This window comes from Nilaparvata lugens, chromosome X (assembly GCF_014356525.2).
Source record: "Nilaparvata lugens isolate BPH chromosome X, ASM1435652v1, whole genome shotgun sequence".
Lineage (NCBI taxonomy): Eukaryota > Metazoa > Arthropoda > Insecta > Hemiptera > Delphacidae > Nilaparvata > Nilaparvata lugens.
In genome coordinates, this window is record NC_052518.1 from 58,338,284 (window position 1) to 58,362,981 (window position 24,698).

Consider the following 24,698-nt stretch of genomic DNA (forward strand, 5'->3'; position numbering starts at 1 on the left):
ATGGAGAAATTAAACCTGACCCAGAACGCCTTGCACCACTCATGAACTTTCCACCCCAAGAAATGCTAAAGAAATGAAACGACTCATGGGATTACTGGCTCATTACTCCCGATGGATTAAAAACTTTTCTCAAAAGATTCACCCCCTTGTCCACATACAGAAATTCCCTCTATCTCAAGATCTGATGGAAACTTTGGAATTGTTGAAAAATGAAATTGCTTCCGCGGTACTGCTCTTTGTTGATGAAAATGTACCATTCATAATTGAGACAGATGCATCAGATTTTGCAATTGGTGCAACATTAACACAAAATTCTCGACCAGTAGCCTTTTTCTCACGAACTTTGTCCCAAAGTGAAACCAGGCATTCAGCTGTTGAGAAAGAAGCCTATGCCATTGTGGAGTCTATAAGAAAATGGAGACACTATTTACTACGAAAACAATTAACTTTGATCACTGACCAAAAATCAGTCACATTCATGTTTGGCACTCAACACAATAGAAAAATAAAAAAGTAAAAGATACAAAGGTGGCACCTAGAATTATCTGAATACAAATTCAACATAGTCTACAGACCTGGAAAAAAAAATGCACCAGCTGATGCACTCTCTCGTATATGTATTACAGCTGGTTGTTCAACATTGAACTCAGCTTTGGCAAAACACCATGATGAACTTTGTCACCCTGGTGTAACTCGTTTCTACCACTGGCTCAGGATAAAAAATCTCCCCTATACTGTAGATGATGTAAGGAAAATTTGCTCCAATTGTGCAATTTGCTCTGAAATAAAACCACAGTATATGAAGACAAAAAGAAATCTCATAAAGGCAACAAAACCTTTTGAACAAATTAATATGGACTTCAAAGGACTCATACAATCAAAAACAAGAAATAAATACCTACTGGTGATGGTTGATGAGTACTCAAGATTCCCTTTTGTATTTCCTTGTCCAGACATGACTGCGAAAACAGTCATAAATTGCCTGGTCTCATTAATATCAATGTTTGGCAAGGAAAGAAAGAGCTGGTCAAGTAGAGCGATATAATGGAATTATATGGAAAGCAATAACACTAGCTCTACAAATGAAGAGTTTATTTATTTCAATTTAATCAAATAAAATGCCGACAAAGAAAAAGACAAAAACGATTGAAAACCGTAACTACGAAGAAGATAAGATGGAATCACATATTGACAAGTTTCTCAAGCCAAAGGAATTATCTATCGACCCAGATTCGTCTACGGCAGAGAGAGAGTGGAAACATTGGAAAAAGACGTTCAAAAATTTCTTAGAAGGAACGACAACCAAAGACAAAATGAAAAGATACAAAGGTGGCGCCTAGAATTATCTGAATACAAATTCAACATAGTCTACAGACCTGGAAAAGAAAATGCACCAGCTAATGCACTCTCTTGTATATGTATTACAGCTGGTTGTTCAACATTGAACTCAGCTTTGGCAAAATACCATGATGAACTTTGTCACCCTGGTGTAACTCGTTTCTACCACTGGCTCAGAATGAAAAATCTCCCCTATACTGTAGATGATGTAAGGAAAATTTGCTCCAATTGTGCAATTTGCTCTGAAATAAAACCACAGTATATGAAGACAAAAGGAAATCTCATAAAGGCAACAAAACCTTTTGAACGAATTAATATGGACTTCAAAGGACCCCTACAATCAAAAACAAGAAATAAATACCTACTGGTGATGGTTGATGAGTACTCAAGATTCCCTTTTGTATTTCCTTGTCCAGACATGACTGCGAGAACAGTCATAAATTGCCTGGTCTCATTAATATCAATGTTTGGCCTTCCAAGCTATATTCACACAGACAGAGGAACATCCTTCATGTCAACTGAGTTGAAGAGCTTTATTGGCTCAAAAGGGATAGCAACTAGTAGATCAACACCTTACAATCCGAGAGGGAATGGTCAAGTAGAGCGATGTAATGGAATTATATGGAAAGCAATAACACTAGCTCTAAGATCACGAGGACTTGATTCAAATCGATGGGAGGAAGTGTTGCCTGATGCACTTCACTCTATTCGATCTCTTTTGTGTACTACAACAAATTGCACCCCTCATGAACGAATGTTCCTATACATGAGATCCTCAACAAATGGACAGTCACTACCATCTTGGCTAATGAGCCCAGGACCAGTTTGGCTGAAGAAAATGAACCGAAATTCAAAGCAAGATTCATCAGTAGAAGGAGTTGAATTGATTGAGGCAAACCCAGAGTATGCTCACATTCGTCGCCCCGATGGACAAGAGTCCACTGTGTCGCTCCGGCATCTTGCCCCTAAGATAACACGAAAATCTAGCCGGGTAGAATGATATGATAAACCATATGTTTTCGTTGTCATTGATTCATTCATAAATATCAAATGTTGTTGATCCGTTACTAGTAGAAAGTCATGTTCAATTTTATTTGATTAAAGCTCTACAAATGAAGAGTTTACTTATTTCAATCCCCATTGGAGAAGATGACATCAGCCCACCAGAAAGGCCTAGGACATCGAAAGAATCCAGATCACCATCATACTTTGTGAAAATCGACATGTGAGTTCCATGGTTGAAAAGTATCAAGAGCGCCCTCAGTGCTTCGAATAAATCATGATCCAATAAAGCTAGCTCGACGAAGGGTTGTTTAAATATTGAAATTAATATCAAGCTTGCGCAAGTCTTTATACGTAAAGGGAATTTTATTAAGGACAATATATCAGATTACATGTTTAAGTATGCACAGATGAAGTATTTATTAATTTTTGATATCATAATATATGCTCACTTGACCATTCTTTTTATCAGAAAATTATAAAGATGTTAATGAAGCTCTTGTTCATAAGATAAATTGATTTATCTGATTTCCACCAGAGGCCGAACTTTAGCCCTGAGAGATACATATTAATATATTCTGTGATTTATAATTTATAATTAGTTATTTATAATTATTTGGAAAGAAGATACATAAGATTTTATTCGACAAGCAACAGCAAGTCGATAACTGAGCTGCATAATTCAAATGCATATGATTGCTGATTAAAGAAGCACATGGTAATAATTTGTGCTAAAAGCAAAGTCAAACACTAGTGAGCTATCTGTGATATTTTCAATATATATATATACATATTTGTTCCTTTATTATTTTTTATACTTGTTGCTCTATATTTTATTTATTCATTGATATTTTGTGTAATATATTTGTGTCTTTATTTGAATGGTGTACCCTTTATTTATTATCCTATCTCCATGCATGACCAGTCTCGTTATAGTCTATTTTGTTACCAGTATTGAAATATTATTAAGATTACCAGCCAACTGTATTCTTTACTGGATAAGTTGGATAAATCAGCGATATACAGCATTGATTATCAAATCTTTGGAAATAATATGTTCCTGAGATTTATATAAATTATCCAGTACCAACACATCTGATTTGAAGAATCTCAAGGTCATAGTACTAAGTTGCAGCAACATGAATTGATAGAATTTTTATAAGGTATTCTGATAGAATATCGCCTTTGTTTCCGCTCGGTATCATTTTTCATTGCTAACCACTTTGGTGAATGGTGGCAAGTGGCATTAGTGGTGGTGTCACATCGTCTAGTACAATAGTCAGAGCCCTTGTAACTATCTATACCTACTACATCTATATTTGTGGAATTCAAAAAATCAGTCACAGGAATTGTGAACTGTTAAAGCGGCCGATGTCAGTAACCAGCAAAAGCAGAGAACTGTGTGAGCTCCTGAGGGAGCTGGTAAGAAATTGGTACTATTACTTTTCCAGTAACCACAAAAAGTGTTATATATCTTTCAAATCTTGCTCTACTGACTGCAACCAAGCAGGGCACATGTTATTGAAAAGGATAATGTTACAACTTTAAGACATTTATTTGTAAAACTTGTGCTCCTATCACAGCTCAATTCATACCTGTCACATCCTTAGCAATAGCTTTCTCCTGTATTAGTTCAACAGCTGGAATAGCCTCTTTCAAAATAGATATCTCTGCGCCTGTGTAGTAGTAAGATTTTACCAATTTTGGCACAACTCTTCAGCCATGTAAGACGTTCAAGGTCACCAAACCTAACCAAAACAGAACTAACCTAACCTAGGCGAGGCTCACTGTTGAACTGCTCCTCTCTACTGCGCAAGTGTATTATCTGTTTGAGTAACACATTCGTTGGAGCAGTTTGTTACCTGCAACTTGGAAAAATAACTATTACTTTGTTTTTGTGAACCAGTGAACGAATGAGCATGTACATTGTACAGTCAGCAGCCATTGTGAATGAGTGAACATGTGCAGCCATTATGTCTGTGAAATCATCTAATTTTAATTGTACTTTATGTAGAAAACAATTGTCCACTAATTATAATTTACAGTGGCATCTGCAAAATGTCCATAAAAGTAATAGGCCTGCAAAAGAAGGAGTAATATGTCCATTTGAAGACTGCAGAAAAACTCTAAGCAGTCAACATTCAGAGTTAGTCAGACACTTGACAGAGAAGCATGAATCTCAGCCATCAATTGATGAATTCACGTTTGCTTCTGAAGATGGTAACTCGCTCATGAATAGTTGTATTTTGATCTTTAAAACCCACATTTCTCAGTTATACAGAGCTGGTGAGAATTATGGAAACAGCTCAAAAACAAAAACCGCACATTATCTTAAACCGTTTCAGTTTGTTGATGTAAAAGTTGTAAATTATGTTGCAAACTAAGCAACTGCAATCATTTGTTAGAATCTGTGTGATAGCTCCCAAATAGCCTTAGTTGATGTTATAAATTAATGAAAAAAGCTGTAGTAATTGCATGCAATTAATTCTTCAGCTGACTGAATCACCACTTTTTTTGTATGGGAATATGGGTTGAAATACACTCAAGGAGGAATTTTCTATTTTTTATCAAATTTCAATTTATTCTAGACAACTTATTTAACATAGATATTTAAAGTCTAGTAGGAGCTGGATGATGATGATGATGGTGCTAGAGATGAAGAGTGAGTTACATTGCCACACTTATGTGATTTCTTGTGATGTTCTTTCACATGATGTGTGATTTTTTAATCATTGCTAGAAAAATATCCAAGTTATATAGGAAGGAAGTTGTAGGATTGAATAATTTTGAAAAACCATTGAAAAAATACCCCTTTTTCGAAAATGTGTAGCTTCTAACCAAAAATGGAAGAATCCTGCACAATAACCACTCAATTTATTGGAAATCTTATTATCTTTAATTTTGTACAGAATGATTTTTCTCAAAAAACTGAAGGTTCTCAAGATTAATGGAAAAATTGAAAAAGTCCGAAATTTCGGGAGGTTTTGCGGGTGAAGCTGCCCTCTGGCAGGTCAGCTAATTTCAGATTCGAATTCAGCGACCCAAAATTCTTTCTGGGCTGTTTACTTAAAAACAACCATTTGACTGTACTAGAGGTTATGTTATAAGTTTTGATTTTGACATAAAGAGGTACAAACCACTCTCGGTCTCAGTAGCCGCGCATGTGTTAGTAACGGTTTTTTCCTATTCCATTCAGTCAGTTCTTTGAATGTAACGTTCTTTGTGATGATGGTTACCGAGCACTGTAACTGGAGCCAATCGTCATTCTATTTGATGATGATAATATTATCTAATGATGATATATCATCGAATTCAATCTATTATTATTTTATTTTATAAAAGAAAGAGTAGTATTGAAAACTATAATTAATAAAATATAAAGGTTGTTATTTAACTGATGTTAAAAAACACTATAACTAAGTCAGCATATTGTCATTTCAAAGCCAAAACCTAACCCCCCAACCACCCCTTTTGCATTTAAAACATCAATGAACATAACTTTTGGTAAAAACATCCAATCCTTTCCAGCATATTGCAATTTCAAAGCAAAAACCCCCTGACCTATCTTTCCACCTTCGAAATATCAAAAAGCATAATTCTACCTGGACCCTAGCCCTTTCTAGCATATTGCAATATCAAAGCAAAAACCTAACCTAACCTTATAGAACATTATTAAATATAACCCGAAGAACCCTAACTACTAACCCCTAACCCTTTCAAATTTAATAATTTAGATTTCAAAATCCTAACCCCCTAACCTATCCTTTAACTTTTGAAACATCAAAAAACATAACTCTACCTGGACCCTTGCCCCTTCTAGCATGTTGCAATTTCAAAGCAAAAACCCAACCTATCCTAATAAAACATGATTAAATATAACCTAAATAAAACCCAACCCCTGACCCTTTCACATTTAATACTTTAGATTTATTTGTCATCTTCAGAACAAAACAAAAACATGTGGTTCATTTCATGAACATCTTCACAAAAATGTGGTTCAAAGCAAAATCCTAACCCCCTAACCTATCCTCTCACCTTTGAAACATCAAAAAACATAGCTCCACCTAGACCCTAGCCCCTTCTAGCATATTGGGATTTCAAAGCAAAAACCCAACCTATCCTAATAAAACATGATTAAATATAACCTAAATAAAACCCAACCCCTGACCCTTTCACATTTAATACTTTAGATTTATTTGTCATCTTAAGAACAAAACATAAACATGTGGTTCATTTCATGAACATTGAAATAAGTAAACTCTTCATTTGTAGAGCTTTAATCAAATAAAATTGAACATGACTTTCTACTAGTAACGGATCAACAACATTTGATATTTATGAATGAATCAATGACAACGAAAACATATGGTTTATCATATCATTCTACCCGGCTAGATTTTCGTGTTATCTTAGGGGCAAGATGCCGGAGCGACACAGTGGACTCTTGTCCATCGGGGCGACGAATGTGAGCATACTCTGGGTTTGCCTCAATCAATTCAACTTCTTCTACTGATGAATCTTGCTTTGAATTTCGGTTCATTTTCTTCAGCCAAAATGGTCCTGGGCTCATTAGCCAAGATGGTAGTGACTGTCCATTTGTTGAGGATCTCATGTGTAGGAACATTCGTTCATGAGGGGTGCAATTTGTTGTAGTACACAAAAGAGATCGAATAGAGTGAAGTGCATCAGGCAACACTTCCTCCCATCGATTTGAATCAAGTCCTCGTGATCTTAGAGCTAGTGTTATTGCTTTCCATATAATTCCATTATATCGCTCTACTTGACCATTCCCTCTCGGATTGTAAGGCGTTGATCTACTAGTTGCTATCCCTTTTGAGCCAAGAAAGCTCTTCAACTCAGTTGACATGAAGGATGTTCCTCTGTCTGTGTGAATATAGCTTGGAAGGCCAAACATTGATATTAATGAGACCAGGCAATTTATGACTGTTCTCGCAGTCATGTCTGGACAAGGAAATACAAAAGGGAATCTTGAGTACTCATCAACCATCACCAGTAGGTATTTATTTCTTGCTTTTGATTGTACGGGTCCTTTGAAGTCCATATTAATTCATTCAAAAGGTTTTGTTGCCTTTATGAGATTTCCTTTTGTCTTCATATACTGTGGTTTTATTTCAGAGCAAATTGCACAATTGGAGCAAATTCTCCTTACATCATCTACAGTATAGGGGAGATTTTTCATTCTGAGCCAGTGGTAGAAACGAGTTACACCAGGGTGACAAAGTTCATCATGGTATTTTGCCAAAGCCTAGTTCAATGTTGAACAACCAGCTGTAATACATATACGAGAGAGTGCATCAGCTGGTGCATTTTCTTTTCCAGGTCTGTAGACTATGTTGAATTTGTATTCAGATAATTCTAGGTGCCACCTTTGTATCTTTTACTTTTCTATTTTTCTATTGTGTTGAGTGCCAAACATGAATGTGACTGATTTTTGGTCAGTGATCAAAGTGAATTGTTTTCATAGTAAATAGTGTCTCCATTTTCTTATAGACTCCACAATGGCATAGGCTTCTTTCTCAACAGCTGAATGCCTGGTTTCACTTTGGGACAAAGTTCGTGAGAAAAAGGCTACTGGTCGAGAATTTTGTGTTAATGTTGCACCAATTGCAAAATCTGATGCATCTGTCTCAATTATGAATGGTACATTTTCATCAACAAAGAGCAGTACCGCGGAAGCAATTTCATTTTTCAACAATTCCAAAGTTTCCATCAGATCTTGAGATAGAGGGAATTTCTGTATGTGGACAAGGGGGTGAATCTTTTGAGAAAAGTTTTTAATCCATCGGGAGTAATGAGCCAGTAATCCCATGAGTCGTTTCATTTCTTTAGCATTTCTTGGGGGTGGAAAGTTCATGAGTGGTGCAAGGCGTTCTGGGTCAGGTTTAATTTCTCCATGTTTTATCTCATACCCAAGGAACTTCAATGATTTTTTTGAAAATTTACATTTTTCTTCATTTATAGTCAAGCCATACAATTCAATTACTTGTTGAAATTTCTTAAGATTTCTGTCATGTTCTTCTTGATCTGAACCGCAAATGACAACATCATCCAAATAGGCAAAGCAGTCGTTCAAATTCTCTCTTTCTATAAGTCCGTTTATTGTACGTTGGAAGGCAGCTACTCCATTGGTTACTCCGAATGGTATTCGTTTGAACTGATAAAGTTTTCGGCCTACTTCAAAGGCAGTGTAATGTTGTTCATTCTCAAGAATCGGTATTTGATGGTAAGCTGACTTGAAATCTACAGTACTAAAAATGTTGTACTTGGCAATTGTGTTTACAAGATCTTCGATCAATGGGAGAGGGTATGCGTCTAAATTTGTGAATTTATTAATAGTCTGTGAATAGTCTATGACCATTCGTTTCTTCTGTCCATTGGTTACAATGAAAGGCTGGGCACGCCAACTGGACTGGCTTTCCTCAATTATTCCTTCTGTAAGAAGGCGATTGACCTCATTCTTCATGAATTCATAGTCATCTTGTGGGTGTCTTCTGGATTGGGTAGTTATTGGGTGGCAATCGGGAGTCAAGTCATTGAAAAGGGAACATGGTGTTTTATCATGGCCTCCACCAAGAGGCAATCTTTCAAGGGTGGTGTGGTTGTAGAATTATTATCCATTACAAGAGGCTGTTTATTACCATTGAATGCTAAACTTATTGTAGAGTGATTCATCAAAAAATCGTGACCAAGTATCACATTGCAACAGCATTCTTTTAATACCAAGAGTTTAATATTGTTGTATTCATTTCCTTTGTACACAATATTGCTATAAACACATGCTTTTGTAGCGGTGTTATGTTGAACAGATGCAAATCTTATAAAACAAGAATCTGATGCAGTTTTAAATTTATTTGTTTTTGCAAATTTTTCATCAATAAAACTGGCAACACTTCCGGTATCAATAAGAGCTGGTGTATTTATTCCATTCACCGAAACAATAATTGTAGCTTTAGAAAGATTACTGGCTATACCAGCTGCAGTAATAGTTGACGTAGTTAGTTTTTCTTTGAGCGTTTTACTTTTACACACATGGGAAAAGTGTCCAATTCGGGAACATTTATGACAAGTCTTTCCTATTGCAGGACATTCTTGAGAATTTGAGTGTTTTTTATATCCGCAACGTTGGCATTGAACGGATTTCTCTACAATTGCCTGTCGATTTTGGGTTACAGCATTAACATCTGAGAAAGATTCACTCAAGCTTATGTTTTTATTTTCTTCAACAGAGTTTGTATAACAAGTACTTTTAAAGGAGTCGGCATATGTTTTTGCGGATTCAAGAACACGTGCTTGGGAAACGGTTTCTTGTAGACTCAAATCTCCTTGTTGAAAAAGTTTCTCTTTAATTTCAATAGAACATAACCCTGAAACAAGAGCATCTCTAATATGCTCGTTTTTGTTTTCTTCGGCTGACACTCTAGTGAAGTTACATGATAAGCTTAATCTTTTTAGTTCAGAATAGTAGTGATCAATGGACTCACCTATTTGTTGTTTTGCATTAGCAAGGCAGTATCGTGCATAAATTTCGTTCTTTGGTTTAACGAACATATCTTCCAACATGGATATAGTTTCTTCATATGAAGTATAGCTTTCCACAATTTCGTATAAAGCAGGTGATAAGAAGTTTACCAATATTTTCATTTTGTCTTTGGTTGTCGTTCCTTCTAAGAAATTTTTGAACGTCTTTTTCCAATGTTTCCACTCTCTCTCTGCCGTAGGCAAATCTGGGTCGATAGATAATTCCTTTGGCTTGAGAAACTTGTCAATATGTGATTCCATCTTATCTTCTTCGTAGTTATGGTTTTCAATCGTTTTTGTCTTTTTCTTTGTCGGCATTTTATTTGATTAAATTGAAATAAGTAAACTCTTCATTTGTAGAGCTTTAATCAAATAAAATTGAACATGACTTTCTACTAGTAACGGATCAACAACATTTGATATTTATGAATGAATCAATGACAACAAAAACATATGGTTTATCATATCAAACATGTTCACAAACATGTGGTTCAAAGCAAAATGCTAACCCCCCAACCTATCCTCTCACCTTTGAAACATCAAAAAACATAGCTCCACCTAGACCCTAGCCCCTTCCAGCATATTGCAATTTCAAAGCAAAAACCTAACCTATTCTAATAAAACGTTTTTAAATATAACCCAAATAAAACCCACCCCCAACCCTTTTACATTTAATACTTTAGATTCATTTGTCATCTTTAGAACAAAACATAAACATGTGATTCATTTTCTAGAACTAAACATATCCATTTTATGATGCACAAGTTGAATCTTGCTGACATGCAATCAGCTGGTATAGTGAGGTCCACGTTGTAATGGCAGTGTAGGAAGATAGGAGAAAAGGGTTGCCAGATCTCAGCCTTGCGACCAAAACAGCTGATACTGGTATATCTGATGAATTTAACTGTTCATTATTTTTGAAAATAGTTAATCATATTTTATTTGTCAAATAAAAATCTTTAAGATGTGATAATAAATTTTCATGATTGAGATGAAATATTTTGTCAATTACTTGAATTTCTACATTTTTGATAAACAATGTGGCAACATCGCAATGCGTGAAAGAGATAGCGCCATCTGCTTTGTTGAACAATAGACAAAGATAGCAATACCATTGCAAATCATAAACTATCATTATAACATGGACCTCACTATGGATACTCAAAGAATACTTTTGAATAACTATGTGATAACTGTGACTGTTGCTGGCTTTTACTCTGTTTCTGAGACAAAGAGAAGCTGCTTGAGAGGTTATGTTGTGTTTTCGTGCATTGGCGAATCAGTTGCAGTTCCACTGAATGCCAGTCACAGCTCAGTAACAGTTATCACAGTGAACGGAACTGCTCTAACAAATACGTTATCAGTGCATACTTCTCTATTCTAGAGGAGCATTCCTACAGCGAGCCTCGCGTCCTAACCTAGCCTAACCTAATATTCCAAAACCCACACCCCCCCCACCCACCACTCACATCACCACCCCCACCAACACTTGGTTTCTCGCATAAAACTAAAAAACTTTGTATCCTAAGGACTTCAATGTCATATAACAAATTGAAGCTTACATAATTTCCTACAATATTCATCTCACAACTTTTTTCATATCTCCGCTAGTTTTTGAGATATCCGCTCTTGAATGTGTGACATTTTTGAAAAAAACACGTTTGCCACCAATTTTCTTCTATTTTTGCTCTTATAACTTTTTTTAAATCAACAGAAAAATCCATGTGTTTTTTAAAAATGTGTTTTTTAAAAAATGTCACATCTTTTTGAGCGGATGTATCGAAAAGTGAAAGAGATATATAGGAAAAGTTGTTAGATCAATATTGTAGGAAATTATGTAAGCTTTAATTTCTTATGGAATAATCAAGTCTGTAAAATGCTTAGTTTTCGAGTTATATGCATGAAACCAAAAAATGGTACCTTTGAACCACCCCCACCCACATAGCACAGTGGGTAGGAGTGGGGACTTTTGATATGTTTACCTACTCACTACCCTGAATAGAACTGTGGGGTCAAAAATTGTCTTCCAAACTTTTCCCTCTATACTCTTTTTTGGGCATTCATTGCCTGGACTAAAGGGTGTTAATGGGTAAAATATTTGGAAATTATAAAAAATTATTAATTAAAAAAAATATTTTCTATCACAATCGATGTACCGGTATTTCAAAGAGCTGAATAAGGAATGTCTTTTGACATTTTTTGATAACTCTAATAAGAAGGGTGTTAATGAGTAAAATATTTGGAAATTATAAAACATTATTTTTAATGAAAATAAATCATTTTCTATCACAATCATTGTATTTCAATGAGCTGAATAAGAAATGTCTTTTGACATTTTTTGATAACTCTAATAAGAAGGGTGTTAATGGGTAAAATATTTGGAAATTGCTACTGACTGACCACTGAGTGGTGCTGAGCGGACGACCCAACTTTGCCATACAGACATGTTGAATACTGATAGAGAGACTGGAGAGCAAGGTCATTAGTAATAGGAGGAGTGGGGGTCGTTGAAAATGTCTACCTTGAATGCCATTTTGATCTAGAGTGACAGGTCCCCCATGGACATCTTGATCTAGAGTGGCGGATCTCCCATGGACATCTTGATCTAGAGAGACAGGTCTACCATGATCATATTAATCTGGAGTGATAGGTCTCCATGACCATCTTAGTGTAGAGTGACAGGTCCTGTATAACCATCTTGAGCTAGAGTGAGAGGTCCCCCATGGAAGCCCCTAATGCTGATTGGTGGGCGTGGCCATTGATGACAGGGAAGGTGGAGTGGAGGTCGTTGAAACAGCCTTCGTTCAGAATATAGTAAGGTAAATATGAAAATATCTTGTTAATTAAGATAGTTATCAGAAAATTTCAAAGGACTTTCTTATTCATCTAATCAGAATACATCGATTGCAATAGAAAATAATTTCTTATAATTAACAAATATTAATTTCCATCATCATTCTCCATTACCAACGCACAAGCTTAGAGCTTATGTGAGCATCATCCTCATGGAAAAAATATAGTTTGTTTCCAATAAGGATGTGATTAGTATAATGTTTTGTTAGTATAATGCCTTGTTTTCTTATAAATTTGAGTGGTTCAGATATCACATTGCTTTTAAGGTAGCTTAACAATGAATTATGTTTTTTCTACTTCCAGGTTCACACATTTACTACTCTGGGAGCAACCAGTAGTAGCAGCTCTTTCTCTAACGTTGAAAGAATGCCTCTCCACAACAGTAACCTCAAAATTTTCTTGGAAGGGCCAGAAAAAACTGTTTTATTTGAATTGTATTGATTTCAGTGCATTCTAAATTCTATGTGACTACTGAGAATAATATTGCAATAATCTACAAAATCGAAATGAATTTTTTGGATTTTCAGTTTCACAAGAAATGTTAATTTTTCATGTAATATATGCTATGTATTATAAATGTAATACATACAGAGTGAGTATATGTATGGAAACCCTTCAATAAGTTGGAGACTGTTGTAGCTAAAACACTGTAACTTTCAGGATAATTTATTGGTCGAATACTCCACCTTTTGACATACAACTGAATTTCAACCCAAATTTCAAAAACTAAAAACTTCAATCAGCCGCCATTTTGGATAAAAGCATCATAGAACATTTTTATTGGTGTCATCTTGCTTGTTTTGAAAAGGCCTTAAAGATGATGTACCACACAATGGGTGTTCACATTTGAAGTATTTCAGTTACAACCCCTCATTTCTTTAAAAACTGAAAATTCAATCAGCCGCCATTTTGTATACAGATATCATAGAACATTTTTATTGATGCCATCTTTCTTGTTTTGAAAAGGCCTTTGAAATGATGTACCACACAATGGGTGTTTTCATTTGCAATATTGGAGTTACAACCCTTAAGTAACCCTCTTTTGAGAGGTTAAAATTCAGTTGAATGTCAAAAGGTTGCCCAGAGTAGGTGACAAATAACTTATCTTGGAAGTTACAGTATTATATCTACAACAGTCTCCAACTTATTGAAGGGTTCCCATACATATGACTCACGCTGTATATGCAATAAGTATTTCAAATCCAAAGTATTTCTTTTATTCAGTGCCAAATATAATGCTTATTCATCATTAGACTATTAATATTTCCAATTCATAGTATGTTTATGAGTAAAATCATGAGTCAAATATAGGCATAGGCATATTCAAAGACTAGGTCCTGATATAAAATACTTTTAATCTTTTATAAAGATGATTATATGGTAGTTTAATTTCCTCTTCATCCTGCTGTATTCAATAATATTGTTACAAGAAAATATGTGTGTTTTATTTGAATTGTATTGATTTTGATGTATTAAAACCGTAAATTCTATGTGACTCCTATATAAGAATAATATTTCAATGACCTACAAAATGAAAATGAATTATATGTTTCTCTACATTTAAATGTTTTTTTTTCAATTCCCCAGGCTTTTGATTTATACCAAAATTACCAGGGATCCAGTTCTTTACTCAATTTTTAAAGGTAGCCAGCCTATTTTGCGTGTGTGCATATATGTACCGTACATAATATTAACATAATTTGCAATTTTAATGTATTTTCAGATTAATGAGTTTATATTATTATCAATGATTGATAGTAACTATTATCATTGATAAAGTTTGAAAGTGTTTTTTAGGTAACAAAAAAAAGAATTTAAAGTGCTTTTAAGGTAGCATACAAATGATTTTAAAGTGTGTTCAATGATTCTAAAGTGCTTTTAAGGTAGCATAAAAATGATTTTAAAGTGTTTTTGAGGTACCATAAAAATAAATGATTTCAAAGTAGGTTTAAAAGTAATTTAAATCATTTTAAATAACTTTCAGTTCATTATAAGAATCATTATAAGAGCTCTGTAAATGATTTTAAAATAAAAAAATTGCCAAGTTCATTCATTGTAAATGATTATAAATAATTTTTCATGATTTGCATTGATTTAAAAACAACTTTTCAACTCATTTCCTTGCTGCTTGGGATAGGTTTAAGAGTACAGTCAAGGATTCCCCCTTTTAGACCGAATTTGACTTATAATACGTGATTTCGAACCGCCTGGAGGAGCCGAGAAGAATGAGGTGTAGTACGAGGAGATCCGATCGGAAGTTATCAGTGTTTGAAATTTTGATCCTTGAGGTGTCAACTTATGCGTGTCCCTCCACTAGAATATAATAAAAAAAGTTAATCTAAGGGGTGAGTATGATAGAACATGATCTCATAAACCTTTATTAATGTGCGAATTCTCAATAAGAGGATAATATTAAGTTAATGATGGAGGTTGAAGCTGAAAATTCGGTGTTTTACGAAACACAAGGAACATTGTTTTCAGGTGTACCTGGAAATCTATCTGAGATAGAATAATCTACTTAGTCTCAGATTGTAGAGCACAAAATTACGCCCAGAGGGATTTTGAATAATATTTTTTTATGGTTGAAATCGGAAGATATAGTTGATTAAAAACGTAATTTCCTCCAAATTTCAGTTTTTCAAAAAAAAAAACTACTAATTTTTGAGAAATTGAAACTAAGCACTCAATAAAGATCCAAATCATTTAATTTTATTTGAAATTTTATTATCTAAAAAAATGTCTGATGACTCGATATGGTCTTAATCTCGAAGAACTGGAAAAAGAAGCCGAAGATCCGTGGTTTTTGGGGCACCCTGTAGAAAGCTCCAGGGCTAGAAGGTCAACTTTTTGTATTTAGGATGTCCAATAGGCCTACTCCAGAATTATAATTGCACAGAGAAATCATGTTCAGAGTTTTTTCCAGAAAAAAAAAAATACCTGGTGACTGGACTAGCAGTTACATCTTGAGCTGCGTGTAGACGTATGCACCGCGAACGCGCGCCGTGTACTCTAAATCAGTTGGTATGATTATTTTATGTGTATCCTACTGTATCTGTACCGATACAGATATAATAGCTGTCAGCTGATGAAGAGCACAAGGAGTGCGTTCGCAGCGCGTATGTTCTGTACGCAGCTTTACACCTTGACCTTCATCTCTTTGACATGGTACCTTTAGACCTCTTTCTATTGAACTATAAAACTGTTAGAACCTTCTAATGATAAGTGACCTTGAAGTTGAAATAAAAAAAAAAATTGAGCAATCTGAATTATTGGTGAATTCCAAATCAGTTTAAGAGCTATGGAGCGACTCACCATGATTTTGTTTGTGACCCACCGGTTCGGAACAAAAATAAAAATAATTTAATACCTTTCAGTGTTAATATTAAATAAAAAGACGTAGGTTATTGAACACTTTTTTGAAACAATGTTGTTTACAATTCTTTATTTTATATAAAAAATGTAGGCTACAATAAAATTTGTACTTTACAATAGTTTCTACTTTGCTTATGAATTATGTTCAGTGGCGGCAATAGAAGCTATGTTTGAATTAATATTTTCCAAAATTTAAAAATCCTAAAATTCCTCCTTCCTAACCCTTTTACAATGTTGATACATTTTCGATTTTTCTTATGGATCCTCTTCCTTGTGTAAGTAGGTATATTGAATAAAGTGAATTTTGAACTAAACAAATGCTTCCGTCAAATCTCTGGATTATTGAGATCAAATTTCACTTCTAGAATCAAGACTATTCATTCCTCTAAAGATCAAATAATTAGAAAACTATTGTTTATTATTTATTTTTACATTAAAATTACTGGAATAGAACAAGGTTAATAAGGCTAACCTTGTGCTATTTCTTCCAAATTTGAAAAAAAACAATGAAAATCAATGAATGGTTATCACCAAATTGAGCCCAATTTGCAGTAATAAAAAAAGGTTAAAGAAAAATACTTCCCTCCTAAAAAATTAAACTCACTATAATCTTATAAAAATGATAGTTATATATTTGGTCAAAGAATAAATGGAAAATTAAAAGAACTATATTCTGATACGAAGCTCAATTTTCAATTTGAATGATTTATCGCCATTTTTCATCATTGTTTCAATACATTGTGATTTTTATATTATTTCGATAATACCCATTACGGTATTCGTACAATAGATACCAAAATTTATAACAAAAATAAATATGACAAAAATTTAATTTATTCATATTTGAACAAAATAATGAGACTATCAAAATTATAAATCATGAATAATAAAATGATATTAATACTGATACTTTGTATTATATTGAAGAAATAATGTTTGTAAAATAGAGAGCCTACTTCTCACCTTCTAGAAGGCCGGAACTAGCTCTATACAAACTTCACAAGCTAGCAAAACCACCTTCTAGTAGGCCTGAACCAGCTCTATACCAACTTCACAAGCTAGCAAAAAATGAAAGAATCCAATCAACAGCATCTTGTGAGATTTTCTTATACATTAAAAGGAAGAGAAATAAGTCCTACTCAAAAAGTAAAATCATTAGTAATGATGAATGTCCAAGCAATCTGGCCGTTTTTAGCAATGAAGAGTACTCAGAATAGGCTATTAATGTCTGGCACCTTCAATAATATTTTGAACCCAGCCTTGAGCACCCCTTCCCATTTATTGGTGGCTACGCCGCCACTGATTATAGCTTAGGTACTATCATGACTTGAATTTCACTGTATTCCAGTGGGAGCACCATCTAAATTTACTTTTACACAACCAATCAAGTCTTAACGTTAATCACAAAAGTGAATTTGTACACAGCAGGTTTTCAGCGGTTTTACAGGTTTTAGCCAGTTTTAACAGGAGTGATTAGAATCTACTTTTACCTTTCCGTTTTCATCATAAGTTACGGTGAAGTTCCATTTCTCACGAGGATTCAGATCACAATCCACGTCCTGTATCAATGCAGTAGTAGTAGTACTACTAGTTGTACTTGTAGCAACAGTACTAGCAGCTATGTTGCTAGTGGCAACAGATGGTTGACACACTCTGAAACTTAATACTAATTGCTCAGTGCCTTTTTTGTCATAAATTATGGTGAATTGTTTAGTACTAATAGTTGTACTTGTAGCACCAGTACTAGCTGCCATATTGCTAGTGACAACTGAAGGTTGACACACTTTGGAACTCAATACTAATTGCTTTTTCGTCATAAGTGCCTTTTTCGTCATAAATTATGGTGAAGTGTTTAGTACTACTAGTTGTACTTGTAGCACCAGTACTAGCAGCCATATTGCTAGTGAAAACTGATGGTTGACACACTCTGGAACTTAATACTAATTGCTCAGTGCCTTTTTCGTCATAAATTATTGTAAAGTTTTTTGAAGTAATGGTACTACTAGTTGTACTTGTAGCACCAGTAATCTTTGACATCATTTGCTCCGATGATTTTTTAGCTTGCAGTTTCTCTAGTTTCTCTCGTAGAATGTTCAGTTCCTCATTGATAATATTTTTCTCAATTTGAATCAATCTTTCATCACGTACACCACGTTCGAAATCATATTTTTTGCTTTTGAACAAATTGCGGTAATCTATAGAATGGGAAGGAACATTGTCAAAACAATCACTGTCGGAAGACAACATGTTATATCCTCTCCAACGTTCGGTTCTTTTGTTGGTTGGCATATTCTGATTACGTTCGACTTCTTGACTGCTATTTTTTGCAGCTCGTTTGGTTTTGTCTGAAATACAAAACATACATTGTAGGATGACATATATTTGGACATCTTATCGAATCTAATCTATTTAACTTAGTATTATAATTTATTATACTGTAAATTATGAAGATATAGCATGTAAACATTTTCATTAAGTATGGAGTGAGAGACATATTAATAGCATATATCATGCCAAATTATCATCGGATAGCAGATTACTGGAACAATTTTATCATGAATATAATCATGGCCGGCCAGGTCAGCCGAGACGATTGGTGTTGGACCCTTCAGCCTGCTAGTGAGGTGCACGTTATAATAACTGTGAAGAAAGATGGGAGAACAGGGTTGCCGATTCTCTATAATTTGACTCAATTTTGCCTCAGACTGTACTAAAACACAGCCATCTATATAGAATAGCTGTAGCTCAATCATCCCTTTACATTTGATCTTATATTATTTTTAATTTTCTTTGATTCCGGTAATCAATTTCATGACAAATATATTCATCAATGAAATATCCCTTTTCATAATTTGGTCCACAACTTTCATAGCTGAGATCATAATTTTATTCTCCTACACGCCTGAATTCTCGACGGTAACTGAAGCCTGTTGGTGAGGATGGACCAAGTACATGATGGTCAAATTTATCAACTTATAAATGTAATTTCAGGTAAATTCGTGTATCTCATACACGGTAATATCTTTGACTATAGACTTGTCTATGGTCAATGGTAATATCCAAACAAATTCAAAAATAAATAAAAAAAAACAAAAAACAACGAGAGACCTGATGTTTACTCAAGGATTTTTTAAGAATCAAAATAAAAAATGACGGATGACCTGAAGATTGTTTGTTTACATCTGTACAGTCACTGTCAAAATCAAACCAATATTTATATATATAATATATATATATATATATATATATTATATATATATATATAATATATATATATATATATATATATATATATATATATATATTATATATATATATATTATATATATATATATTATATATATATATATATATATATTATATATATATATATATATATATATATATAATATATATATATATATAGGTTCATTCCTTAACACAAAGTTGGTCTTTTCTATAATCTTTACAACTCATGTTGGTACATTCGCGTAAGATGGTCCAAGCATCTTTAGTAGCTCCACAGACCTATCATGTGATGGCGTTTGTGTAATGGAGTATTATAGTTCACTCCCGTGGGTCTGCGCGTTCGCGCCATTTATTCAGACTGAACTTGATTTGAGGTTATGTATTGAAGTTGGCGCCGTTTCTGTTGTGAATGGAATTATTCTTGTCTAGTCCTTGTCTGTCAGCTGTCTGTTGTCTGCAGACAGTGCAGAGTGAAAGTAATATTGTGTTTTGTGATGTTGTGATTGTGTCAAAATGTCCAAAAAGATTATTCAAGCAGTGATAAAATTTTTAATTCAACTTTGAAAGGTAAGTCAGTTATAGAATTATAACTTGTACTTGAATTATTATAATTACTTGTACTATTTAGCTTGCTTCTTTTACAATTATTTCCTTATGAGATTTAGTAATGCTTTAAGGTTATTAACATTTTGAAACGAAATCAAGAATAAAACACATCAAAAGTAGAAATTAAAAGTCAACCGCATCACTACTCACAGAGTGTATGTAATTGAGTGATTGGAAATAAATAAATGTAACAAAAAATAAAATCGTAAATGTAATTCCTTCATTTCTATCACTACTTACAAGCTCAACTAATTCTGCACAAGAATCTTATTCTATTAGGATATATACAATAAATATATACCTGGATAGAATTGGTAAGAAGCTCATTGGCAATGAAATTCTCAATATTGTATAAATAAATATTTAGCTCATAAAAGTCAAGTTAGTCCTAAAATCATTCCTCTTCAGCCATGCAATTTTTCATAAATAACTCTTTTAATAGGTCTAAAGATAGGAATATATATTTATTTATTTATTCAATCAATGAGAATTACTCAACTTACAGAAAAGTACCACAGGCTTATACGCCCAAAACGGTTCCAATTCTAATTTATACAACAGTCCAAATGTAGCTAGGTTATGTGATATGCAAACAATACCAATCCTGGGCCTAGGACTAATGATGAATAAACAGCTAATGAAACTTTTCTAAACACCATATCTTTGAATGTCCAGGGTATATCAAACAAATAAGAATATATTTCCCTCTTATTATGTTATAAAACTATAGCCTAATGCTAGGATAATTACTGTTGCTGAACACTGGTTAACAAACGATGACTGTAGCTGTCTCACACACTGGAGTGTGGTGTATTTGCTTAGCCTAATGATGCGAATGATAAGTTTAAGAAGTTTTTTGATTTGTATATGTCAGCTGTTAATGCTGCTTATCCTCTTAGAGGTTTCAAAGTTAGTAAGCCTAAGCTGGATGATGGATGGTATACTGCTGATTTAATAAAGCTCAAACATAGTTGTGATGAATATTATAGCTTACTGAAATTTTTTAAGACTAATCAGTTTAGAGATAAATATAAAAGCTGTAAGAAAGAGTATAGAATTGCTATTAAGAATGCAAAAATAAATTATTTCAACAACAAAATAGAGCACTCAAAAAATAAAACTCAAGCTGCATGGAGGTAGTTAAAATTCTTACAAATGTCAACAATGAAGCTATTGATTCACATGATGATAACAACGCTGATTCATTTAACAACTTTTTCATTGAAAAAGTTGAGGAAATTAGTGAAAATGTGCCAGTTAGTGAACATCTCAGCTCTCACTACATCAATAAGTGCAATAGGCCCAATGTACCATTTTTTTCCAACCTGTTACTGCAGATTATGTGTACCAGAAAATAAGTAGTCTTAGTAATTCAAGTTTTTTTTAGATATATATGGTATTAATTCTAAGGTCTTAAAAATATCTGCCCCTTATATAAGTGAAGTTTTGAGTTACCTTTTTAATTATTGTTTAGTATACAAGGGCATTTTTCCAAGTGTATTGAAAAACGTTAAGGTAATACCTGTAGGCTACATAAAAAAGGTGATAAGAAAAACTTCAGGCCAATATTTCAGGCCAATATAATCAGGCCTTATTTCAGGCCAATAACAATTGTACCTGTGATATCCAAAGTATTTGAGGCCATAATGCAAGACCAGATCTCAAATAATTTTGAAAACTTTGGTATTTTTACTAAAAAACAATTTGGTTTCAGGCCATGTAGAAATACTAGCAATGCAGTAACAAGTTTAGTAAATTAATAGTGTTTTTGATGATTTGGAGAAGGGTCTATCTGTTAGTTTTTGGTTATATGACATGTCTAAAGCTTTCGATACTGTTAAGCATAACATACTTTTTGAAAAATTTTCTTATTATGGCTGCAATTCAAAATCAATCTATTTAAAGGACCGCAACCAGTTTGTTTACAAAGATTGTCAATTCTCTAAGGGCAGAAAGGTTCATTATGGGGTCCCTTAAGGCTCCATACTTGGATCAATACTCCCTAATATATATATTAACAACATAATTTGTAATATAGAAGGCACTGATAAAGCAGGATTTCTCTTTGCTGATGATTTTGGTCTCAAAGTTAGTTGTAAATCCGAAGCAGGTGTACAAAATTGTCTAGTTGATAGCTCTCTACTCCTTAATGATTGTTGTGCTAGTAATTATTATGTTCACCTATAATAGAAATTCAAACAATGAAGTAGGGACTGAACCTTTAAAATTTCTAGGTATTGTTCTTGATCCCAAACTTAATTGGCAACCACATATGCAGAATTAATTAGTGAAAAAAATAGCAAAGGTACTGTACTTGCTGAGAAGGTTAAAGTTAACTGTAGATATTAATATATTATTAATGTGTATTTCTCTCAAATACAAAGTTTACTGTCCTATGGTATACTATTATGGGGCTCTAGTACTCATGTCTCAAAAATATTTATACTCCAAAAGAAAGCAATTAGATTGATTTGTAATGTTGATATGAGGACCCACTGTAAACCTTTTTTCACAAAATTGGGAATATTAACTGTCTATTCTTTGTATGTATTATTTAGTGTTAGTTAAGTAATCTGGATTTTTTTAAATTAAATAGTGACTGTCATGGATATGAAACCAGAAAAGGAATAATATCACAGTTCAATAGTTCAGGTTCACAACTTCACAAAAAAATCTTCTGTACACATCTGTTAAACTGTACAATTCATTACCACTAGAAATTAAGGCACTGCCTCTTACATTCTTCAAAAGGAAATTGAAAACTGTACTGAAAGCTGAAAGTTTTTAAGATAACATCCAAGAATTTCATGTAATTGACTGGACCAAATATTTGTAGGCTAATATTATTTGTATATATTAATTGTATTATGTAATATCTAGTACCTATTTTTGACATTTATCAATGCATTGTTAACAATGTCTATGATAATATAGATTCTTATTCTTATTCTTTCAAGAATGTGAACAAAAAAAGGCTTGCTCATTTTTGAAAGTGGATTTCATATTTATTTTTTGTTTGTATTCTAGTTTCCTACATCTTTGTGAGTAATGAGAGAATTGAACAAATACTTTCTGTATTAATGAAATTTATTACTTATAATAAATTAACTTATTACACATGGATGAGTGGATGAATAACCCCCATAATAATTTGAAATTAAAAATGGTTTTTGAATTTCAGTATTTTTTTTATTTCTACAATTTATTCCTATTTATTATTTCATTTATTTTATAATAGTTCCTGTTATATTCAATATAAACAATTTTCATAGATAGAGAATAGCTGCTACAGTATCTTATATTCACTTTCTAGAAAACCACATGAAAATACATGTGAAACAATTGTGGAAAATGCACATTGTAGTGGGTTCTAGCACATACAATATTATTAGATTACAAACTCTACCTCTTCTTTGGTTCTAACCTTCTTATTGTGGAAAACTTTTTTTGAAAATTGCAACTTTGAATGCTTTATTGAAAAACGATGATACGTATCAAAAAAGTATTTTAGCTGTTGTTTTTCTTCCAAAGACTACATTAAAATAATGTGTCATCTAGTGTGATGATCTTTTTCTTCGAGAAATATTAGTTTAATTGAAATAGATGGAAACAGTTAATTAATCAAACTTGAAAAGCTAATTATACATTGAAACAAATCCTGAAACAAGAAATCTAGCTTATTGGAAGAATAGCTTCCAAAATTACTAATGAAGCTAACAATGAAAATCAATGAAAAAAATTCCAATGTCACTTCAAAAATCATAAATTGAATCTATGAAGTGCATCAACAAATCAACTGCATTCAGCCTATCAGCTTGGAAAATTATGTATTATCATAAATTCAATCGAAAGAAAATACTGTAACCATGCCTATTGGAAGAATCCTTACAGACATCGCGAGGAACGGAGAACCAAAAATTGAAATTCTATCAGCCAGTTGCATAAAAGAAAATCAAACCATAAGATGACGTCTTTAATGGAGCCACTTCCCTGTTCAGCTCTGTATGATGACGTCATCTTATGTTAATTAAATTACATTTTCTTTTGTGCAACTTGCCGTTTGTGTTGGAACTTGGAATTATGACATCCCTATTGTCTGTACAGGTAGATCGGAATTTTCTCTTTTATTATATTCGGAACCTACAAGTTATGTATGGTAGCCATTGAGCTTATTAATTTTTTTTGTCCAAAAAGATGTGGGGTCCCAAATTTGAGAATAATTTTCAATATCATTTATCTTATCAATTCGAGTGATAGCTCATTTTACTCTAGAACATGGTATGCCATAGTGGAGTAGGTCAATTTCCACACAGAAAAAACTAAACAAGTAGAATAGAGGACACATTATAAAATTTTTTTGTAACTAACTAGGTTTTGTATGTAATTTATTGTAATTTATCTAATATGTTGCGTAATTGATCTTGTAGTTTTTTTTTTGGGGGGGAAATGAACATTCATTTAATTATTTGTTCATTTTACTCAGCTCTTCAAGGTGGGTTCAATGCATATCGGTTACCTGATTGAACCTTACCTAACCCTAACGCATGCCTTCGCCACGACCAACCTCACCAGACATGTGTATTTTAATGAAATGATTATAAACTCAACTTTTTGGAATGGGATTGCTCCAAAAATACTTCAACAGTGTAATAAATAAGTCAACAGTGCAATTCATTAAAATATACATAGCCTATCTGGTGAGGTTAGAGGTACTAGTGAGGTTTTGTCAGGCAACCGAAATATGCATTGAAACCGCCTTG

The 24,698-nt window shown here is 33.3% G+C and overlaps 1 protein-coding gene across 6 annotated transcripts in view; it reads right to left on the reverse strand.

The window, feature by feature from the left end:
• Positions 1–16,133: 16,133 nt before the first annotated feature.
• LOC111059120 (transcription factor TFIIIB component B'' homolog) overlaps positions 16,134–24,698 on the reverse strand; it is a 149,788-nt gene continuing 141,223 nt past the window's right edge. For all 6 annotated transcript variants that reach the window (XM_039443373.1, XM_039443375.1, XM_039443374.1 and 3 more), the window contains one exon: positions 16,134–18,449. In XM_039443373.1, the coding sequence (XP_039299307.1) occupies positions 17,863–18,449 (587 nt within the window). In that variant the 3' untranslated portion in view covers positions 16,134–17,862. The remainder of the gene's footprint in view (positions 18,450–24,698) is intronic.